Genomic DNA, 23,610 nt, shown 5'->3' with positions numbered 1-23,610 from the left:
TTAAATGTCCACTGAAGAGGCCTAGAAATAATGACCAACCCCCTAGCACTGAGCCTCCCTAGTATCCAGACTGTGGTCTTGATAAGCCATTTCTCACTAAAAACAAAAACAGGCCGGATGCTATGGCTCATGCCTATAATCCCAGCACTTTGGGAGGCCGAGGTGGGCAGATCACAACGTCAGGAGCTCGAGACTAGCCTGACCAGCATGGTGAAACCCCATCTCTACTAAAAATACAAAAATTAGCTGGGCATGGTGGTGTGCGCCTGTAGTCCCAGCTACTCAGAAGGCTGAGGCAGGAGAATCGCCTGAACCTGGGAGGAGGAGGTTGCAGTATGCCGAGATTGCACCACAGCACTCTAGCCTGGGCGACAGAGCGAGACTCCGTCTCAAAAAAAAAAAAAAAAAAAAAAAAAAATCACAATAGCACATGGAGGGACGCATCTCTTTACAGGAGTGTTCCAGCTAATAAATGGAAATGAAATGGTAGAACCAGACTATCAGCATTTTGCAATCCTTGATGAATCAGTGGGCATAAGCCTTGAGCATCAGTAGATGCTGTCCTCACAGACAGGCAGCCAGTCACTGTGTGGCTCTCACTGAAGACACACTACCACCTACCGTCTTGCGAAAAGGGACTGGGCCTGCGTGGCATCAGGACTCTGGATTCAGCTGCCAATGTCCAGGAAATCAGTGGACAGAGGACCACGCTGAACTGCACCATGATGATGCAATCAACAAATTCCAGCCTATAGGATGCAACAGCTCAAATTCTTCAGGTTCTTTAATAGATAAGTTGTATGGGAAATAAAGGAGGCCGGGCACGGTGGCTCGTGCCTGTAATCCCAACACTTTGGGAGGCCAAGGCAGATGGGTCACCTGAGGTCGGGAGTTCAAGACCAGCCCGACCAACGTGGTGAAACCCCATCTCTACTAAATACAAAAAATTAGCCAGGCATGATGGTACATTCCTGTAATCCCAGTTACTTGGGAGGCTGAGGCAGGAGAATTGCTTGAACCCGGGAGGTGGAGGTTGCGGTGAGCCAAAATTGCGCCGTTGTACTCCAGCCCGGGCAACAAGAGTAAAACTCCGTCATAAAACAAACAAACAAACAAACAAATGGAGGAGAAGAAACCTGTAGATTAAAAAAGAAAATAAAGGAACAGAGAAGAAACCTGTAGATTAAAATGGACTTAAAAGGCGGAGCAAAAAACGTGTTGATGGAGAAGTCTGAATGATTGTGTCTAGAGATGCACGCTTATGTGAGGAAACTATGAAGAAACCCAGGTAGGGTACTGCCGTGGGACTCAGGCTAGGGGTCGCTTCTAGGACGCAGGAGGAGTTGAGTTCCGTCTGGCAGTTGTGGGGCCTTTGGTGGCTGGCCAAGTTCTCTTTCTTGACCTGGGTGGTCATTATAAAGGCATTTGCCTTATAATAACGCGTTAAACTATACTTTCGTTTTGTGTAATTTTGTATCCGCGTTTTATTTTATGATCGAGGTTTTAAAAATCTGTCTGGCACAGTAGCTGGAAGCCAGACCTCTGAGAGACTGTACCCTCTTCTCCTGCCTCCCCGTCGCCTGGTGATGTGGCATTGACTTCGCTGTGCTGGGCACCGAGCTTGACGCTATCTGCTCCTTCGTTTACTACCCTGCTGCCCAGCCTCACTGTGGGCTCGGAGAAGGCGGGGCCATGTGCCCCTTGTTCACTTTGCTGTCCCTAGCACCTGGCGCCTGGCACTCAAAACATATTTGTTGGGCGAGTGAACCTGTGACTCTATTTTGTGGTTGTGGATATTGATGCTCAGTTCGTGCAACTGACAAATTTCCAAGCTGTGCTTATCCGCCAGGGCACATGGAAGCCAGAGGGTGTTTCTGGCATTTAGGTCCCGCTCCAGTTTGCAGGAAGGGCCAGGAACCTCCCCACAGAGCAGCCAGGCTGCAGAGACCACTGTCGTTCTCTGACAGAGCTGTCTCTGGGACAGATGCCCCTGGCCTGGCCACCTGCCCCTCCTCCCTGGACCTCGGCCCCTGTAGGAGCTGCTGTCCCAGCTTCCCCGTCAGCCTTGTGTGCTGTGGTTCCCCTCAGGCTCCAACAAGAGAAGACAGACACAGTCCGCTGCATCAAGTCCTGCCGCCCCAACGATGTCACGTGCGTGTTCGACCCCGTGCACACCATCTCCCACACCGTCATCTCGCTGCCCACCTTCCGCGAGTTCACCCGCCCTGAAGGTGAGTGAATGGGCTTGGGGGTCCCAGGGCCCCCTAGGGCCTCCCTCAGCGTCAGCTGAGGGCTTGGCCTACAGGAGCCATTCCTTGTAAAACGAGGCCCGGGCCTTGAAATGTGGAACTTTCTTTGCGTCTGTGTATCGCCCCCCCACTGCCCGCACCCACCGGCACAGCAGCGTTTGGCCCCTTCTCAGCTGTCTGTTCAGGGGTCTTTGTTATGGGTAACAGTTGTTCTGCAGAGAGCCATTAAGCGCTGATTCTGTGACCAGCACTGGAGAATCAGGGAGGGCCTCCAGGAGGAAGTGACGGCCAGGCCGGGTCCTGGATGGTGAGGTATTCGAGTGAAAGGGGGAGAAGGGGAGAGGGGGTGCCCAGTGGAGCAGGACGTGGCCAGAAGGGTCTGGCGGTATGGGAGACAGTGTGGGCATTTGAGGAACTCAGCCAAGGTTTTCCGCTGGAGTGGTAGAGGCTTGGCAGGAGGTGGGCTGGAAGGATAAACAGGAGGCTAAAATTGGAGTTGGGCCTTCAACCCCCAGGCTTTGGGGGAACCGTCGGAAGGTTGCAGTGGACGAGGTTTGCATATAGAAACATCATCCTGTTGACCCAGGGCCAGGTGAACTGGAGGGGCCTGACTAGAAGCAGGAAGCTCAGGTATAACCCAGTCAGTGCTCCCACACCCTGGCCTGGCTCTCTAGGAAGCTCCTGGCATGCAGTGTAGACATGTTGTGTAGCCTGCCATCACTGCACCGTTTCTCTGGAGCAGGGCCAGGGCTGCGTGCTCCCAAGCCTGGCAGAGGGCTATGGATGGAGCACTGCCCTGTTCACCTCGCTTTCAGGCTGTGCTGCCCATGTGCCTGGTCCCCAGCCATCCCTGCCCTCTAGGGAGTCCCCATCCCTGGCCTACAGAGAAGCTTTGCCATGATGAGTTCATTCAGCAGCCGTGGATGGAGCCCCTCTGCATCAGGCTCTGGGGACATGGTGATAAGAAGGGGTCCTCCTACCCTCTCAGGGGAGGCATACAACGGAGCCAGCCGTGAGGACACCAGTGTTTACACCATGACACAACCATGCAGTGGGGAATGGGGGAGGAGAGGCTCCCCCAGCACGTGGTTGCTCAAGGAACGGTCCCCATTCCCAGTCCCCCAGGCTTGCCCCTCCCGAAAAGGAACAGCACTGAATTGCCACAGGGTGGCACAGACTCGGGTCAGAGAAAATAACTAACTGGTATTTGCCTTTTGCAAAATGATGGGGTTTCACCAAACCACATACAAATCCTTCCCAAATCCCCGGTGGCTGGTTTTGTGGCCTCTTGGGCCAGCCCCGATCTGAGTGTTGGTTGTCGCAGGGAGCTGAGTGCCGTTGGGACACCTGTTAGCATCTCGGGCCCAGGAAATCCAGACCCTGACCCTAAGCGCTGAAAGGACCGTTAGTGGATCCCCGCCGGCTTCCTTCCTCACCTTACAGGGTGAGGAAACTGAGGCCCACAGAGAGGACTCCCCCCAGACAGCCCAGATCTGGGGCTGCCCTGCTTCACTGTCTGATCTGGGAGATGGACACACCCCCAGAGAGCCCAGGCCACCCTGAGCGGTGGCCCCCGGATCCGCAGCACTATAGATGGGAGAGGGGCCCACTCCTCTGGCCTTCCTGCTCTCTCCCTCTGTCCCCTCACTCGCTTCCCTCCTCTGGCCCCCACCTTCATGAATATTCACAGTGACTGATGACTTCTCACCAGCCCTGCCTCTGATTAGCTCTGCGTCCCCAAGCAAGATCCAAAATCTCTCAGTTTCCCCCTCAATAAAACAGGGATAGGCTGTGATATAGGAAGGTCCAGAGCCCCTCCAGCCTCCCGGCACGGGGGATCTCTGGCTTCATTGATGTTGCCACGTGAAAGGGCTCCGGGTTAGGTCTTCATTCCCCGAGGGCAAGTTCCTGGGGCCGAGTGACTGGGACTGGGGCTGGGGCCAGGCTGTGCTGAGCCCTTCTCCATGCTGTGCCTCTGCAGAGATCATCTTCCTCCGGGCCATCACGCCACCGCATCCTGCCAGCCAGGCTAACATCATCTTTGACATAACGGAAGGGAACCTGCGGGACTCCTTTGACATCATCAAGCGCTACATGGACGGCATGACCGTGGGTGAGTGGCCGGGAATATCAGCTCTATCCAGGCACCCCTCCCCGTCCACCCCCAAACCTCTCTGGCCCAGCCCAACTCCCATCTGAATCCCCTCCCCAGATCCAAGCCCACTCCACCTTCAAGGCCCAGAGCCGAGGCCACCACAGCTCCCAATCGGTCTCAGCCGGAGGAATGGCCAGAGTGGGGGCTCCTGCCTGGGATCCGACCCTAGCTGTGCCACCCGCTCTCTGGGTGACCCCTCTGGGTCTCAGTCTCCCTGCCTATAAAATGGATGGGTTCCAGAGAGCTCTGCTTCTCACAACCATGAATTTCAAATGATACCACCCAAGTAAAGCGCTTGACCTGGGGCTGGCGCAGTCCCGCAGTCAGTGGGAGCTAAGAGGATTGTCATTCTTGGGGTGCAATGGGAGGGAGAGCAAAGTAGGAATCAGGACCTGAGCTCTGGTCTCTCAGCCTTGGAACTAGCCGGACTCGCCATGTGGCCTTGAGTAGTAGTCGTCCCCTCCCCACGCATCAGTTGGTAAGAGGACCAAGGCCACTCTGTGTGCACAGCCCATCGGAACGGGGAACTCACTGCTCTTCCTCCCTGGAGATCCGGTGTTTGGGGAGCGTGAAGGGAGACTGGGGCGTGAGGGGACTGTGGAAGTCCTGTTGATGGGTGCAGGCTGGGGAAGTTGTTTACAGGCTGGGGCAGGGCCCTCCCTGGCTAGGAGCGGCTTTAATGACAACTTACTCATGTGAAAAAAGATCCAGGCCCGCTCCACTCCGCACACTTGTTTCTGTCATTCACAGCCCCTCTCCTGAACTGTCACATTTTAAACAATTTACAGTCATGGGAAATGAAAACGGTGGCGTCTGCCATTTTGGACTTGGATTTATACTCTGAACACTTTCAAAGCAGCTGAGCAACGGACGGACAGTCCCTGCCCTCCCCTGGGCCTCAGTTTCCCCATTGTGAACTGGGAGGAGTGGGCTTCATAGTCCCTTAGGCGCTGGATTCCGCGAGGTCCTAACCAGAGCCGGCGACCGTGCAGTGCGAACTGCGCAGAGCGTTTGGGGGCGCGGCCTCCAGGTGGCGCTGTTGGACCTTGGAAGCTCAGTCCTTGCTGGCCAAACCCGGACGGTTGTTAAAACTGGCGGCTGGAGAAAGGGAATCGTTATTCCCCTCTTGCCAAAGAGCCATTTATAGCACCTTTACAAGCTTTTAAATGGGTTTGCATGTTGTAAACATGACTGAGTCACTGCGGGGGGCTCCCCACGCCAGCATCCTCCTGCGCTAACTGGCAGCAGGAATAATTAGTTAATTACAATTAATGGTGCATTAGCCCTTGCGTGATTCCAAGGGGAAGGCACATGGTTCGGTTATCGGCTGTTGTGAAACTTGCTGCTTGCCCTTGAGTCACTCCCCACTCTGGGCCTCAGTTTCCCCCATTGTGAAATGAGAGTGTAGATGAAGGGAGCCTTGAGGGCCCTCCAGGCCCCTGTGCAGGAAGGCAGGCAGGAGGAGGTTGGATCAGGGGTTTGTCCTGCCCTACTGGGTGGGTGGAATATGCACCCTGACACTGGCCCACAGCCACCCCCCGGCCCAAAGGGGCCAGCCCTGTGCTTGATGCTGGGCTTGCAGGTGTGGCTGGGACATGGCCCAGCCCTCAGGTGATTTCCAGATCTTGGAACATGGGAGTTTGGAATCCTAGGACCTTCCAGTTCACTCACTCATTCTTTCCGTTTCTGAACTCTTCCTGAGCCCCTGCCTGTGCCTGACCCTGGGCTGAGCCTTGCAGATACAGAGAGGGATAAATACCACGTAGCCCCTGTGGGCTTTGCATCTCAGCAGCAGGGAGACGCCACCCCATATCAGATCATCAAAATGTGATGCAAAAATAGGCATGCACAGAGAGACAGGCCTTGACGGCCTGTGGAGGCTCTCTCAGGGGAAGTCTCCTGGCAGGTTTTGTGTCTTTAGTTCCCACCTACATCCTTCCTGGGGTGACCCAAGCCAAGAGGTTGGGCAGCTGCTGGGTCTGGAACCAGTGCCCACCAGTGCCTTTCTCTGGCTGCATCTGCTCCAGACAGAAACAACCTGGGAGTGTCTGTTTCTCAGCTTCCCATCCACTGGGGCAGAAAATCCTGGCATGTCAGAGCCTGGAGGCTCCTAGAGACCATCTCTTCCAACTCCTTCTTCTGTAGGAGGGGAAACTGAGGCCCGGAAGGGCGAGGAGGCTTGCCAGTCTTCTCACAGTGAATCAGGGACACAGTGGGCAATGGAGCAGAGTCCCAGGGTATGAGAGCTGATCGCAGGCCCTGTCCCTGCAGCGAGCTTCTGGGAATGGAATGTGGATGAGGCCGCAAGGACCCACCGGCTTCCCCCAGCACGGTTGGTCACGGGTGCCCTGGTCTTTGGAATTCCGGGCTGGGGCTGCGTGAGGGAGGGCCCCAGCCTGGCCCTTGGAATTGTCGTGCCTGTAGCCCTGTGTGCTGGGGAGGCCCCTGCCTCTTCCGCGCCTTGGTCTGTGTGCCAGATGCCCCACCTGGCTGGGCTCCTGGAGATGACCTGGTGCCCATGTCATCTCAGGTGGAGGACTGAGACCAGGGGGCAAGCCCTGCGTGTCGGGACCTAGGCTGCATTGCTGGCTGACTCCTGTCTCTGTTCCCACTGCGCTGATCTTATTTCTCCATCTGGGATCTCTTCCCTGGGCTTCCATATCCCTACTTCCTTCTCCCTCCTCTTCTGCCCAGAATAACTTCCATACGTCCTGGGAGCTTCCTGGTCCCTAGGGGCAGCCATCTCGGCACACGGCTCCTGGCCTGTCCACCTGGCAATAGATGGTTCCGCCGCTGGACTCGAGCCCAGCCTGAAGCAGCCCTGGAAACGTGGGGTTGAAACCTCACCGGCTCCTTACCGTTGCTGGGCACCTTCACCCCCGCATTCCCCAGTCCTCACAGACACTGCCAGCGACGGGTCATGATTGTCTCCCTTGGGCAAAGGAGGGAACTGAGTTAAATGACCGCCTGAGACTGTGCAACTGAAAAACCGCAGGGCCTGGGATGTTTTCAGACTTGTTTTTAGCAGTGCAGTTCTGATTTCAAGCAGTGACTTAGACAGAAAGTCTTGGTGGTGGTGGAGAGGAGGAAAGCGGCTTCCAGGGCTGCTGCTCCTGAGGGGAGCGTGGGAGGCTCTTGAGCCTCCTGGGAAGCCCCGTGCAGCTCTGTGCTCCCTGCAGCGCACGGCAGGGAACGCCGCCTACTCACGGTGCTTGCTGAACCCTTGTCTGCTCTAGGCCATGCCCTGTGTGGACACTGGGCACCAGATCAGGAGGGCTTCCTGGAGGAGGTGAGGCCTGAGCTGAGTCTCCTTGCATGTGAGGGAGTGACACTTAGTACCTGCGATGACCGGGAGCCAGGGTTTCATCATCACCAGGACCGTGTGACGTGGTGGGATCATCTCCTCTAACAAAGGAGAGACCGAGGGCCAGAGAGGGCAAGAGACTTGCCCGAGGCCACTCAAAGTGGGGGCCAGAACGGGCCTGGAGCCCAGTCTCCCCCAAACACCACGCCCCCGTCCCAAGAGCCAGAGCCCAGGGTTGACTGGTGCTGTCGTGGGCAAAGTTGCCGTGAGTTTGGATGTCCCAGAAAAACAATCAGCGCACAGGCCCCCGGGACTCGCCGTGTCAGTCCTCCCAAAGTAACAGAAGAAGAGGGAGAAATGCCCCGAGTCCACTAAGAACCTGCAAGGGCCGGGTCTTCCTCTAACACAGCCCTGAAAGACCCGTTCTCGGCGGGGATCGAGGAGCCCGCAGCGGAGCCCACGCCGCTGTCTTTGTAAAGCCCCTCGCATTCCTCTTGAACCGGCTGTCAAAAGAAAAATGAAGAATGCGTTTTCGCCCTGTGCAAAAATGCTCCATTAACGCCCCAGGGATTCTCAGGCCACTACAAAGCCTTCCTTATCCGGCTCTGGATTCATTCTCAGCTCTGCAGGCTGTAATCCGGGGTGCTCTGGGAAGAGATCTTTCAGGTAATATCTCCTGAGTGATGACTAATGGGGGAGCTCTGGCTGCAGCAGGGGCGTGCTGTGTATCATCAGCGTGCGGATGAGACAGAAAGGCAACTCGGGGCAACCCGGGATCCCCAGACCTCTGGGCTGTGGCTGCTGTCTGAGCCTCAGACCTCCCCTCCAGCCTCCAGATCACCACTTCCTTTGAACTCTCAGGCCAGCCACATGAGTGTCTGACTTGCTCCACTCACCCTCAAGACCCAGCATGTGTGTAATCACTTCCAAGAAGCCTCCCCTGACTGCTCTAAGGTCATGGCTGTGTGATAGGAGGGCCTGACCTGCAAAAACGCACTCCCTCTTTCTCCAGGGAGGGAAATCTGTGTGCTATGAGGCTTGGTTGTGGCCACATTTCTGTTAAAACCCTGCCAGTGCCAGGAGGAGCTAGAGAGCCTGCAGGTGAAGTAATTCTTTGGCCTATGGACGCATTTTGCATGTGGACCTCCTGACCCTTGGGCCTACCAGGTTGCAGGGAGCTACAGAGTTGTCTTTGTAGTTTTTTGCAGGCCAGCCCCTCCTGTTACGTGGATGTGACCATGGGGCAGTCAGGGGAGGCTGCTTGGAAGAGGTCACACACGTTCTGGGTCTTGAGGCCGAGGAGTGAGCCAGACAAGTGGAACACCCAAACTCACAGCCATGTCTGTGGCTGGCCCATGAACAGCGCGACGAGAGGCAGGGGACCGGGAAGGGAGGGCACAGCATACGGTTTGGGGCTACTGGAGCATCCGGGGTACAGGGAAGGTTGAGGGGAGGCTGAAAGGGGCTACAGGGCCAGGCCTTGGTGGATGCTGTCCTGGGGGCCATGGGAGCCACGGGAGGTCTGTGCTGTCCCCTGGGAGGTTTGTGCTGCCCATGGAGCTTCCAGATCCTGCTGCTTTGTTTAACCCGCCAGGCCTCCTGCAGCTTGAGGTTGCGGTTGAGGTTGTACCCGCTCAGCAGGTAAGAAGACTGAGGTCGGAGGAACTAAGTCCCCAGGATCTCCCAGCCAGGAAGTGTTCGAGGATAGGGCTTAGACCTGAACTGTCTAGCTCCAGGACTCCCCATCCCCATGGCCTATGTTAAGCCCTGATTCTGGTCTATACCAGCTGGTATCTACACTGGCTGGTATCTGTCAGCAGTAGTTGAGTCTGAGTCCCAGCCATAGAGGATAAGTAGTGAGGCACCTCCTTTTACACAGTCCCAGTGCTCCCGGCCATGGGGTCTTGGGTCCTTGGCCAGTCCTTGGTGAGGAAAGACCTCCCTGTATGTCCAGGCAGTCAAAAGATGAGGTTCAGATGTCACCGTTCTGCAGAATGGCGGGGTCCTGGAGGCTTTCTCTCCGGCTGTTTATCTGCCAAGGGCCTACTCATCCTTGGTCACACAGGCGACTCACCAGGCTGCTCCCTGGGACCCCCAGACCTGCCTTCTTTCCAGGACCCCTCCCAGCCTCAGTGATTCCCCAGTGACAGCCACAGCCACACCCCATGCAGATAGATGCTGGGGTTGGCTGCAATTTAGGGAGGCTGTTTCTAGGCCGGGGCAGGAGCTTCACGGCTGGGAATGGGCTTTAATGACAACCTACGCGTCTTAGAAGACATCCAGACCTACTGCACTCTGCACACTTGCTTCTGGGCAAGCCCTCTGGTGTGACTTAGTGCATGTGTGGCTGGGTGTGGAATGTGTGTGTTTGTGGGTGGGTGGGTGCGTGTGAGTGGTGAGTGCGTTTGCACAGGATTTGATCTCTGAGATGTTTTATACTCTCTGGCTTGGAGAAAGGACAGTCCTGTAGTATCAAGACCAGACCTTGTGTCCCCAGCCCAAGGCTGCCCTGGGCCCAGGGACAGTGTTTGGAGACATTGCTGGCAGTTTTGCTTTGGAATCACCTGGTGCCTCCCTGTATGTCCACCCATCATGTGCCCAGAGACCCTTCACAAGCACCATATGCTGTTAGATCCTTGAGCAGCCTTGTGGGACAGCCACCTGGGGCAGGCATCACCATTTATGTAAGAAAAAAAGGAAACGCTGGCCCAGGGTCCCACAGCCAGCGAGTTGGAGCTGCACTTCCCAAGCAGGTCCTTACGTTAGCTCTGTGTTGTCCCCCAAGCCTCGCAGCCCCCCAGGCAGCTCTAAGGACTCAGCTGCTGCAGGGTTCCTCAGAGAAGCTGAAGGGTTTGTGTCCTCAGCTCCTGGGAGGGGCAAGGCCGGCCAAGCAGCGTGGCAGCGATGAAGGCCACACGATCGAAGGGTGGATGACCAGCTGCTCACCTTAGACATGGTCACCTATATTACATTTAGGAAGGAAATGCCCTAATTGGAGACTCTGCATCTCATTAATGGAATCAAATGAAACGATGTATGTGAAAGCTTCCAGCAGTGCCTGGCACACAGTGGGTGCACAGGATGTCAAGACTGTTGGAAACCTAAATGGTTTGTAAATATCAGTTCTTCCGAATTTGGCCTTGCTGTCTGTCCTGAGAGTGGCTGTACATTCTAGCCCTGATCAGGAAGGAAGCTGGGTTTTGGTGTGCCAGTCAGGTGAGACGCAGAGAAGACAGCGCAATCAACACAGGAAGTAACAGAAGCAGCTTGTTACTCTCAGGGCCTAGAGAGGTGGGGAGCGCCCCTTGCAGGGCCATTGGGAAGGGGAAGCACCTGCAGCATGAGAAAGAGAGAATGAGAGAGACAGAGAGAGACCTGTGGGACCAAAGCCTTTACTGGGGTCCAGGGTGTTATCCAGGCAGGTTTCCCGTGAGGAATTCTCACTGGGGGGCTTGGAGCAGGCAGGAGTTTCCTGAGGTCATGCGGTGGCGGATGGGAGTCACTGCTGCATAGACCTGTACCGTCGGGGTAGGTGCGAGGGTCTTTGTGTTGTATCCAGCTGTCCCATAAGGCAGGGGCCCCCAGGAGGTGGTGGTATAAGGCAGTCATCTGGGTCAGCTGCCTTGAGGAACTGGGAGGAGGTGGAGAACTGGAACCCGTAGCAAGGGTGACTGAACCCTGCTCTGGTGTGAGAGTTAAACGCATATTCAGAATGCACGCCGAGGCACCGCAGAATGAGAAGCCAGCACGACACCCAGGCTTTTCCATGAAAGTGAACTTGACAGCCGCTTTCCCACATTGTCTGTGCTGGGTCGTGGGAGCCTCTGAGTTTGGCCAGTGTGTCAACACGCTCCTGCAGCACTCACACCTCCGCTTAAAGGGAACTACCACGGTTTATGTTTGGAAATCGCATTTTAAATTCCATCTGTGGGTGTATAAGGATTATTACCCAATGTCAAGTTTACTGTTTGAAAAATAGCAATGGCTTGGGTGACCCCTTTTAGGCAAAGCGTGATTGAGTCTGTATGGCCGCGGCAAACTGCCCTGGGCTTGCGGCTTTGTTCTCTCTGTTTCCGGCTTTGTGACTTTAGGCAAGTTTCATAACCTGTCTGAGCCTCAGCTTTCTTCTCAGTAAAATCGCCATGATAATATTTGCCTTGCAGGGTAATAAGGACTGATGTTTGTACCTATTTCAACATAAGAGTGGTCTAGTCTGGAGGATAAATGAGCCGCTGGGAGGAAGCAGTTTGGAACTGGAGGACTGGTGGGAGCCCAGAGCCTCCTTAGGGGACAACAGGCCAGAGCAAGGATCATGGGACAGGGCCAGGACCGTCCAGCCCAAAGTGGCTCCAACTGCCCAGGACCTATTTAACAGGCAGATCTCACGGCCTGGGCTGGTGAGGCTGGCCTGGCCGGAAGCAGGTCAGCAAGCAGGCCTCCCAGGTCCTATCATCCTTGAATTATCATATTCATTCAACAAGAACATCCTGGGGTACTATTCCATGCCAGGCCCTGCACTGGGTACTGGAGAACAAATCTACATCCCAACTTCGCATCCTGCTTTTAAGAAGCTCCCCTACCAGCATCCATAGCATCCTGCCAGAGTCCCCACAGCTGAAAGTGCTTGTGGTTTAGGGGTTGGTGTCATCCCTGTTCATGTCTCAGAGGGAGAGAGAAGTGGTATGTGGCAGGGCTGCTATGTACAGTTGAATGTGTTGTGCACTGCAAAACCTAGGGAGCACCATTCACCAGTGAGTCTATTTGCAGTACACAACCTGCTCAACTGTATGCAGCAGCCCCAGTACAAGGGCTTGTGGATGAAGATATCTACCTAGCTGTACCTCTCCCCCTGGCCAGGCAAGGCCTCAGTCAAGGCTTGAGACCATCCAGTGTCCCAGCTAGCAGGGCCCAGATCACCTCGTTAAAATTATTACCTCTTAAGGGGTTAAATGTGTGCTGCTGACCGCATCCTGCAACCCATGTGGAGAGTTTGGCCCGGGATCAGTACACATTACAAATGAGATTCAGAAATTCCACCTAAAAACAACAGCGCAGCCATCCCTGCCTGACGATGAGTGATTGCCCTGTCCTGGCTTTCACGGCAAATCCCAGGGATTAGGCGCTTTCTCTTTTCTGGGAGGCACAGCCCTGTCACCCCGGGGCCACACCCTGGCCGGCAGCCAAGTTCTTTCCCAGGGTGCTGGGCTCGGCCTCCTCCTGGCTGGAATCAGCTGCGGCCTGACTCCATCTTGAGCTGGGGGTGTCGCCAAGGGTTCCAGGAGGTGAAGGGCATGGGGAGGAGGGTCTCTCAGAGACTGGGAGATGGAAGGAGAACACACACCTTTTCTGCTCCCTATGTCATGACCCCATGGGGCAGAGATGGGCTCTGGGGCATCAGGCCCTGTGCCCTGCACAACTGCGCGTAGCCCCTCTGAAACAGCTGCTGTTATCCCTCCTTGAGGTTATCAGCCCCCAGTTCCCCAGGCACCAGAACTCTCAGAAGTCACCCCCGTCACGAAGCTGGTGACCGTCCCCGCAGCAGCTCCTGGGCTCAGGCCAGACTCCTCACGGGGCTTGGTTGTGTTGAATGGAGCACAGTCTCTGCTTTTGAGCCTACCTCAGTGAGACACACAGGGGGTCCAGGGACCAGTCCCGGAAACCTCCCTGCTGTGGGTGGCTCCCGAATGGCCTGGGCTGAACCTGCAGTGACACGGACAGCATTCATTCAGAGCGTTAGACCTCAGCCCCAGGAGACACTCTGTCCACATGAGTGCTGCACTCCTCACCCCTGATCGGTTTTCCAGCCCAGGACCTGGCTAGGAAGGGTTGGTGGGGTACAACCTGCCCAGCACCCCCTGCCATGGCCGCCCCTGCAGGAGGAGACAGCGTGGTGGGGAGAGGGGGCCATCTTGCCCTGCTGAACCCCTGGGGGTCAGCTACACCCCTCTCTACAGGCCTTTTTGGTGCAGCTCAGGTGAGACGATGCAGCCAAAGAGGTTGGGAGATTACACAGCTCCACATCTGTGGTGTCACCCTGGACGGGACCATCATGGCCCCAGTGGGAGGGTGGAAGGAAGCCAAACTTGAGACACCTGCCTTGCACAAAGGCAGTGGTGCTCATCAAGGTTTGGGCTGGAAGACTTAGCACCTGGCGGGCATCTGAGAATTTCCATCCCCTGTGCCTGCTTGGTCCCCACGGACACACGCCTGAACCGTCAGGGGCGGGAAGACAGGGCCGCACGCTGGGCAGGTGAAAGGTGGTGGGGAATAAGCAGGTGTTTTGGAAGGGGTAGAGGAGGGCCTGGAGCGGGGCAAGGATGGCATCTGCTCACCCTGCAGTCAGCCCAAGGGCCCAGGCAGGATGGTCTCCTAGTGATGCCTGATGGTAGGTGACATCAGGCCAACCACATCGGGAGTGTGGCCCAGCATCGGGAGCCAGTAGGCAGGGCTGGGCCAGGCCATGTGGACAGGGTCTAGGGACAGTGCAGGGACAGAGGTCCCTATTCTGGGACCTTGATATGCTGCTGCTCTTGTGAGCTTCTGGGGGACTCCTGCGAGGCATGTGGGCTGCTTCTCAGACCTGCAGGTACCCCGCCTCCCAGATGTCGTCACCGGGATGTGAGATTCACGAGCACATCACAGAGCCTGGCTAGACTATCTCCCTTCTCGTAATCCGCTTGCGTATCACAGCGAAATGTGCCTGGCCACTGGTTCCTGGTGCTGGAAGGCGTGGACCCACTCCCATACCCACAGCCTGTGTTGCTGTGACTGCTGTGTTCTAAGCCCCACTTTTCACATCCATCCCTGTTGCCTGGCCAGAGACATGTCCTCAGCCCAGAGCTTCCCATCTCCCTCGCCTGCTCCTACCCTCCAGAATAAAAAGTGTACAAGGTAGGGAATTTGTGCTTGTCTGCCAGTTGTGGTTACTGCTGCATCTCTTAGAGTGGGGCTTACCCCTGGGGACTCAGCACTCAGGGGTGCCTGGGCTCCAGGCTGGAGAGAAGCACCCAGATCCGCCCACTGGCCCTCTGGCTCTGCAGAGCCGCTTGCATCTTACTCCTTCCTCTTCCCTCCACTCTGCTTCAGCCACTCCAGCCCATGCCTCAGATCCCAAATATTCCATGGCCTCTCTCCTCTCCTGGGCTATAGCCATGACATTCACTTCCTTCTCCTCTTGGTGAACTCCTATTCATCCCTCAAAGCCCATGTCAGCTGTCACCTCCTCTTGGATGCCCTCCACACGCTCCACATGCAGAGTGTGCAGCTCCTTCTTTTGTGCTCCTGTGGCCCCGGATGAACCCCTTTTGCAACTCTCCTCATATTCATTCTCCCAACGAGTAATATGTGTATCCCTGGGGGCAGAGCTGCATTCCTGCTCTGAGGAATGCCGCAGTGACTAAGGCAGACATGAATGCCTACCTCATCCACTTTTTATTCCAGAGGGTAGGAGCACGGTCAGATGGTAGTGAGGGCTGTGCAGAGCAGGGGAAGGGGATGGGGAGGCAGGGCGCAGCATGGCAGTATAGCTTTAAATCTGGTGGTCGGTGACATTTGTCAAAGACTCAGGAGCTGAGGAAGTGGCCCATACAGAGATCTGGAGGAAGAGGGCTCTGGGCAGAGGGAATGGCAGAGCGCCAGAGTGGCCGTGCCTGGGGAACTCCTTCTAGAAAGTCTGCCATGAACAAGAGCAGAGAAATGCTTGTGCCGGGGGAGGGGTGTCGTAAACAGGGAAACACCAGCCGTTGTGGCACTGGGAGTTTTTCTGCTTGACTTTCGGTTCCACCAAACAGTCCCTGGACGGAAGAGCCTCCAGGGGTTCATTTATGCAAGGCTTCCGTCTCTTACCCTGTTTGTCCTTGTTTCTTACACACACAGAACAGAGGCACCCATTGGCGTCACCCCAACCCAGCCCCCGGCAGGTGCCCGTCACTGGCGGCAGGATCCCACACACCTGCTGACTTCCAGAGTCACCAAGGGGTTAAAAGGAGCTGGGAGCAGCCTCTTAGTCTCCAGAGCCTCCCACAGGAATGATTTGTGACCCTCTTAGGCTGCTGGTCTGCACCTTCTGAAAAGCTTTTAATATCACTGGGCACATTCATAAATTATTCTTTTTTAAAAATGAAATGTTTTAGCCAAACAGCAGTAAAGGCATGTTGTGCAAAATTAGCAAACAAAAAAACAAAAAAACAAAAAAAACAAGAATGATGATGGTATGAGTCTTTTGGCAGCCTCTCCTGACTGTCTTTCCTGACTGTCTTTAAATCTGTGAAAGGACCTCAGTGCTGCCATGACCCAGCCAGCACAGGGCAGGGTGGCGGGGGGGCGGATATCAGGTGTTTCCAGGTGGACTCTGCTAGGAACATTCCGTCTGTGGCCAAGGCTAGAACCCCAGCTATCAGAGTCCTTCAATTAACAGCAAACCCTGTGTGGCCCTTGTGGTGTGCCAGGCACCCTTCTGGGCATGTGTGTGTGTATGTATATATAACTGGCTTCTCATAGCAACCCTGTAGATCATTATCCCCATTTTCCAGATGAGGAAAGTGAGGCACACAGGAGCTTCCAGGCTCAGGTGACATGACTTAGGAATGTGCACATCGTGTTGGGACTCTCTGGGGTTCCTGCTGTCATGACTTTCCCCAGCAACCTCAGAGAGGGCAGAGTTCTACTCTGTGAGGCCTGACCCGGTCCTGAAATCTCAGCTGTCACCTCTCCATCCTGACAGCGTGGAGCATGGTCCATAGTGTAGGTGTACCGTCAGTGTTCAGTCCACGGCAGTGCAGACAGTCATGTTTCCGAAGATTTGCGAGCCTCTGGGATGACAGCCTGGAAAAGGGACGTTGAGGACATGGCCTTGCTCCAGCCTGGGGGGGCCCCTTTCTGCCCTGAGTTGGCTCATTCATGGAGCCTCTCAGGAGAAAAGAAGAAAGTGATGGTTTTCCGCCAACCTCACCTGTCTCCTCCTTGCTGAACTCCAGCAGTAGCTCCCATGGCTCTAGGAGAGAGAAGGGGCATGACTGGCTTGCCCCTCTCCTCAGCCTCCCCCCTTGCCCTCCCTCTTTTACTCATCTGCTCAGGGAAGCTGAGAGCACCAAGCTGCCTCGTGTCTCTCCACCTTCCCCGCAGAGCACCCTCCCCGCAGAGCACCCTCCCACCACCTTTTCCTTGCTGGGCACCTCGTTCTTCAAAGTCAGTTCAAGGTTAACCCCTTGGGGAAGCTTCCGTGAGCACCAGTACCTGATTTGGGGTGCGTGTTTCTCCGAAGCTCTCCCAAAGGAGCTTTGCTTAGCTTTATCAGCTTCTGCGGCCCCAGTCCCCTGTGCCTGCTCTCCCAGTGGCTGAGAGCCCGTGAAGAGCCAGACCAGGGCCGGGTGATGTGGGTAACCCCAGCATCCAGCGCTGCAGCCACCCACAGCAAGCGCTCCGTGCTTGTCAGATAAATAGAGAAGAGAGGGCTCTACTCTGACTTGCAGGTGTGGGGCTAAGGACCCCCTCTCTGCACTCAAGGGCTGCCCGCCAGGCCGGCCTCTCTTCCCCTCCCTCCCTCCAGACCTTCATTGTGTCTGTAGAAGGAAGCAGAGTAGCCTTCACTCCTGGAAGGCAGAGGGCAGGACTTGGCCCCTCTGCTGTACCCAGGTCTTTGAGTCAAGTTGGCAAGACTTGAACTCATCCTGCCCTTTTTGGCCCTCTCACCTTGGGGGATTGCGAGGGATTCAGTGTGGCTGGGGCAGTGTGCTGAGAGCGGGGCTGGATGGGGCCATGGGCCTCAGCAAGGTACGTCTCACCTGCTGTGAGCCCGGGTGGGGGTAGGGTGAAGGGTGAGAAGAGTCCCCTGCAGAGCCACAGTGGGCCCCCATGGTTGGATTTGCCTCCTGGCTCTGAGCACGGTGGGAAGGGGCATGGGAGGGGTGAAAAGGAAGGTGGTACACGTATTCAGGTAGATGGGACGAGGCCGGAACTAAGGCCGGGCGCGGTTGTGGGGAGAGAAGGGAGGAGAGTCTGGGGACCTTTGAGAATAGAATCCACTGGCCTCAGTGATGGTTTAACCTGAGGGATGGGAGCAAGGGGCCTGTCAAGGGCGACTCCAAGTTCCTGGCTTGGGGGTACCTGCATGGAGGGTGAGGGGTAGGAGAGGAAGGGAAGTGGGTTTAGGGGAGGAGGGTGGGTCAGTGTTTGGCGTGCTTGGGTTTGAATTGTCCATCTGGGAGAGGCGTCTGGAGAGATTGGAGTGGACTAACAAGTTTGGGTCTGGGGCCCAGGAGGACCCCACCCAGCAAGTAGGTGGATGGAGGCTGAGGTTGGCGTAGGAGACACACAGAGGGAGGGGAAATGATTTCTTATCCCTCTTGTCTCAGTCACATGTTCATTTCTCCTAAAAGGAGGTGCCTCAGACAGCAGATCCTTCCGGAACTCTCCCAGACCTTGTCTCCCTTTGGCAAGGCCACAGAGCTTGGTGGAAGGGGCAGTGGCCCAGGGCCTGGGCTCCAATTCTGGTTTACTGCTTGCTGGCTGTGTGATTGTCAGCAACTCACGTAACCACACAGAGCCAGATTTTCTCCCCTGTGGACCCCCGCCGCCTGTGTTTGCGATGAGGGGAGAGACAGTCGATGTGAGTGAGCTCTGTGATGACGAAGCACTGCAGAAATGTTAGCTCCCACGTCACAGGCAAAGGCTGAAGAGCTTTAGTCCAAAGCTGACATTTCCCTTCATATTTCTCCCCGAGGGGAAAGGTGCACCCTGGGAGCTGTTTCTTTCAGCTACCTGCAGCTGTCCCCTCCAAACTGTCTGATGGAGCTCACGGGAGACCTGCGGAAGGAGCACATTTATAACAGTCAAGAAATACGGATGATGAGTTTTGCTGAGACATGTTGACTGACACTTGGTATTTTAAATATGCAGCCCAGACACCTGTCCCCCTTGCTGCCCGGCTTTTACGGCGTTTCTCAGGCAAGCAGAGAAGACGGGGTTTCGACTGCACCACCAGCTTCTGATGCGATTCTCTCTAATTGCGTTCTGCTGTTTTTGCCATGTGTTTACAACTCAGCTAAGGGCAGTACAGTCAGGAAGTGTCCTGCACGTCATTTTGCAGATAGGAGGAAGGAGATACAGTGGGATGGGAAGATCTGGGCTCTGAGGTCCGTCCCAGCCGGACGGAAACCTGTGGCCCTGTTTGCTCCGTGATCTGGAAGGTGCTACCCATAGAGCCTCATTTTTCTCCCCAGGAAAAGGAGGGCTCATCACTAACCCTGTCTCATCACTAACTGCGATGGGGGCTGAATGCGGCTGTGGGCACACAGGGTCTCTCTGTCTCCTCCCATGTCCCCTGCCGTGTGGCCTCTTTCCAGCCCATCCACACTCTAGTTGGTGGCTTTGTGAGTACTGACAGTATTTCCACATTTTTTTTGTTTGTTTTTGTTTTCTTTTTTGAGACAGAGTCTCGCTCAGTCGTCCAGGCTGGAGTGCAGTGGTGCGATCTTGGCTCACTGCAACCTCTACCTCCCATGTTCAGGTGATTCTCCTGCCTCAGCCTCCCAAGTAGCTGGGATTATAGGCGCCCACCACCATGCCCAGCTACTTTTTGTATTTTTAGTAGAGACAGCATTTTGCCATGTTGGCCAGGCTGGTCTCGAACTCCTGGTCTCAGATGATCCACCCTCCTTGGCCTCCCAAAGTGCTGGGATGACAGGCGTGAGTCACCACACCTGGCCCCACGTGTTCTCAATGTTTCCTCTTTGCCATTGGTCTATGCTGCTCATCCTCGCCTGCAGGAACTGTGGAGCCTCTTGGGGTGAATTACTGAGGCCTGGTGATTGTTTGCACCATGGTTGCCCGTGGTGCTTGTGATGGGCAAGCCTGCTTGGGTCTCCTCTGAGCTCCTGGCCTCTCTGTTCCAGCACCTTGTCCACATAGCCCTACACTTCCCTTCCTTTCTGCTCATGGCTGGCCCCACATGGTGGCCACAGTTAATTTCCACTGGTATGAGATATTGTACCGTCTCTTGATTCATCATCTCGTTTGCTAAAATGTTCTTTGACAGCCCTGTACACTCCATTACACTTTGTCAGCTAGAATCACAAGCATTATGTTGGAGGCTATACTTTAGAAGGGAAAATGACTTGCACAAGGTCACACAGCTGGTCAGTGCAGAGCCACCTAGGAACTCGAGGCTGTAACTCTAGGTCTGTTTATAGACTGGTGTCTAGAGTCAGAGATATGGGACTCAGGCAGAGAGACACCGTCCCCCCACCCCACCCCACCGCCACTGACTTTCATCATTTCAAACAATGGAGAGGCAATCAAGTGCAACGTCAAATAGCGGGAGCTGAAAGATGCCTTCCAGATGGGGCAGAGAATGTGGACCACAGAGCCCAAGAGGCAGCGAACGTCTCCTCACTGGACCTAAGCATTTCATGTTCAGGATCCTGGATCCCCAGCACATCAGCTACAACTTACAAAGCAGAGCCAAGACATGAAAGTGAAGCGCCCGAGGGGACCTACATTTTTCAACAGGGGAAAAAAAACTGCTTAATTATATCTTTAAGAGGCACAGACACGCCAAGGGATACCAGCAGCGTCTGAGACCTGAAGCAGAAATGCCAGGGATGAGGATTTGGAAGATTAACACAATTGAACTCAGCACTGTGGCCTTTTTTTCTTTCTGGGGCTTCAGAAAGGTGGGAGACAAACACCCCTACAGGTAAGACAGACAAGCCAGGCGTGATGAAAGTGCGCCTCTTTGTCCTGCCTTTCACTGCTGGGGTGGTCCTTCCAAATGAAACCGCTCTCGCCTGGAGCCTTCAGTGGCTCCCCTTTCCTTCAGGACAAAGTGTTGCCTTCGTTCCTAGATTGCGAGGCTTCAGAGACTGATCTTCCTTCTTCCTTCTCTCCTTCCTTCACTCTCTTTTCTTCTTCTTCTGCCGTCATCTTACAATGTGATCGTGGCAGAAGGCCTGCCATGGGCCTGGCAGGGCCTGGGTTGGGAATGGTGGGGCAGAAATGAGCTGATGCTGTCCCTGAACAGGCAGGCCGGCTGTGAGCATCCCCTGCAATAAGCAGATGCGGTGTTGTAGTGGAAAGAGACCAGGTGCCAGGTGACACAGGGGACCCAGAGAAGACTTCTATGAAGACTTCTATGAAGCAGTCCAGCTGGTCCCAGTGTCTGGCACATGAGACATGGCAAAGCAGAGTCTGTAGGATCAAATGGATAGATGGAATTGGGCCCCTGGTGGCAGCTCTCTCGCGTTTGCGATGCTGCATATGGGCAGTGAGTGTTCCTTGCTACTTCTTCCTCCTTCCCTTGCCTCCTGTGATAGGGAAGTTGGTGGTGGTTCTGAAAGAACAGTGGTATAGAATTGGTGATGGGGAGGCAGCCAGGAGATGACCCAGCTTCTTGGTTCTCTGAGACTGACAAAGTGAGGTCCTGGGGCAGCCCCCCACCAGATGAGGCACATGGCTCAGCTTCATCTGCCTGCCTCTCCCCAAGATTGATACTGTTCCCAGAACCGGCCTGAACCTTCATATTTTTGGGCTTTGCACATGTCCTTCCTGCTTCCTTGACTCCGATTTATTCCTCAAAACCCAATTTAAAGCTTCCTGTTTAAAGCTCCTCTGTGCAGAGTAGTCTCTAATGGATGGATGGGTGGATCCATGGGTGGGTAGCCTCTAATGGATGGGTGGATGGATTCATGGGTGGGTGAGTGGGTGGATGGACAGATGGGTTGAGGGGTGGGTGAATGCATGGATGGTTGGATCCATGGGTAGGTGAGTGGATGGATTGGTGAGTGGGTGGGAAGATGGATGGATAGATGGATGGATGGATAGATGGATGCGTGAGTGGATGGTTGGGTTGATGAGTGGGTGGATAGATGGATGGATGAATGGATAGATGGATGGATGGATAGATGGATGGATGGATGGATGGATGGATGGATGGATGGATGAATGGATGGATGGATGGATAGATGGATGGGTGAGTGGATGGTTGGGTTGATGAGTGGGTGGATAGATGGATGGAGGAGTGGGTGGATGGACAGATGGGTTGAGGGGTGGGAGAATGGATGGATGGTTGGATCCATGGGTAGGTGAGTGGATGGATTGGTGAGTGGGTGGGAAGATGGATGGATAGATGGATAGGTGAGTGGATGGAGGGGTTGATGGGTGGATAGGAAGCTATGAATAAAAGTGGTATCAGAAAGATTCTGCAGGCATTTATTTGGCATCTATTATGTGTCAGGCACTGAGGACCAGCTGAACTGTTTAAGTCCTCTTTCATGAAGTCCTCCCTGGCCACTGGCCTGGGTTCAGTCAAGGTGAGGGCAAGGAGGTGTAAGTCATGCTCGAACTAGGCTGGGGATGGAGGAAACCTGTTCCCCAAACCAAAGCCCAGGAAAATGTGGCTAGGCTGGAGGAGTGTGGGCAGGTCCGCCGATAGGGCATGGCCTGGGAAAGGGGGTCCTGGATTGAGTGGGGTTGTGCACAGACTGGGAGATGCAATGTGGACCTCAGGTCAGAGGGGAGGGATAGAGAAGCAGATTTGGGAAGGGCAGGAAGGGGTGCCCTTTCCTTGAGTGCCTGCTGTGTGCACCCGTACAGTCTGTTGTTTGACCCTCGCAGCATTCCTATTTGTTCTACCGTAATAACTTGTTAAATGCAAAGAACCTGAGAAAATCCAGGCCCCGAATCTGACCATCAGGGATTCAGCCTAGTGCCTCCCTTCCCCTTCGCAGCACGCTTTTCCCTAGCGCAGTCCTTTGCTTCCTTTCATGGTGCTTGTTTCACCACGCAGCTGTTTACAATCACCTTGGAGCTCTGGTCTTCAGCCTTTGTAGAGACTAAAACCTCATGAAGTACCCTGGTGCGATATATTTAGGGACAACCATTTTCTATACGTTCAGGGCTTCCCTCTCTCATAAATCAGTCCAAGAGAAATACTTAACACCTGCTGTATGTTTCTAAGAATTCAGCCACGCTTTGACTGGGAGTCAGATCACTTTAAATATTGGAATGCTTTTTGATAGCCAGTTGTCATTTCTCAGGAGAGAAAAAGGATGACATCGAGTTTGATTTGTTTCTGATTCTGAAGGTTGCTAGATGTTTTTTTTTTTTTTTGAGATGGAGTCTTGCTCTGTCGCCCAGGCTGGAGTGCAATGGCGCGATCTCAGCTCACTGCAAGCTCCACCTCCTGGATTCAAGTGATTCTCCTGCCTCAGTCTCCCGAGTAGCTGGGATTACAGGCATGTGCCACCACGCCCGGCTAATTTTTGTATTTTTAGTAGAGACGGGGTTTCACTGTGTTAGCCAAGATGGTCTCGATCTCTTGACCTTGTGATCCGCCTGCTTTGGCCTCCCAAAGTGCTGGGATTACAGGCTTGAGCCACTACGCCTGGCCAAAGGTTGCTGTTTTTAATCCCTGTTCACAGAAGAGGAAATTGAGACTCATGAAGGTCAAATAACCCATCTGGGGTCCTACCACGGAGCCAGATCAGTTCGTATCCTGCAGGTCTCAAAGGGCCTACTTAGAACGTCTGTGGCAGGTCCCCGTCCCACATGGAGCTCACTGCATGAGCACTTTCTTCTTTCTTTCTCTGTCCCAGACTGACCCCCGAGGACAGAGCTTCGGTTTCTCTACATTCTTATTTAGCCAGTGCCAGGCACACGTCGTGTGCGCAGACCCTCTGTGCGTCGGAACTGCTGATAAAATTGACGATCCCACATGCAGCCAGGAAGGTGTATTTAAATATAGACATTTAAGATAAATATATACATATATCAACATAATAATATGGTATTATTACATATTTTATCATGTTTATATTTTATATATAAATTTTAGAGTAAATATAAACATATTTTATATGAATAAACATAGATACTATATATAATTATATTTACATATAAATACACTT

At 54.5% G+C, this 23,610-nt stretch overlaps 1 protein-coding gene across 1 annotated transcript in view; it reads left to right on the top strand.

The window, feature by feature from the left end:
• Positions 1-23,610, top strand: part of FBLN1 (fibulin 1) — a 98,781-nt gene that overhangs the window by 70,758 nt on the left and 4,413 nt on the right. The window contains exons 15-16 of the mRNA XM_033233608.1: positions 2,089-2,231; positions 4,231-4,362. Coding sequence (XP_033089499.1) covers positions 2,089-2,231; positions 4,231-4,362 — 275 coding nt within the window. The remainder of the gene's footprint in view (positions 1-2,088; positions 2,232-4,230; positions 4,363-23,610) is intronic.

The sequence above is a fragment of the Trachypithecus francoisi genome, unplaced genomic scaffold, assembly GCF_009764315.1.
Source record: "Trachypithecus francoisi isolate TF-2019V2 unplaced genomic scaffold, Tfra_2.0 Lachesis_group14, whole genome shotgun sequence".
Lineage (NCBI taxonomy): Eukaryota > Metazoa > Chordata > Mammalia > Primates > Cercopithecidae > Trachypithecus > Trachypithecus francoisi.
Note: the sequence above shows the minus strand (reverse complement) of the source record. Positions and strands in the feature narration are given on the sequence as shown.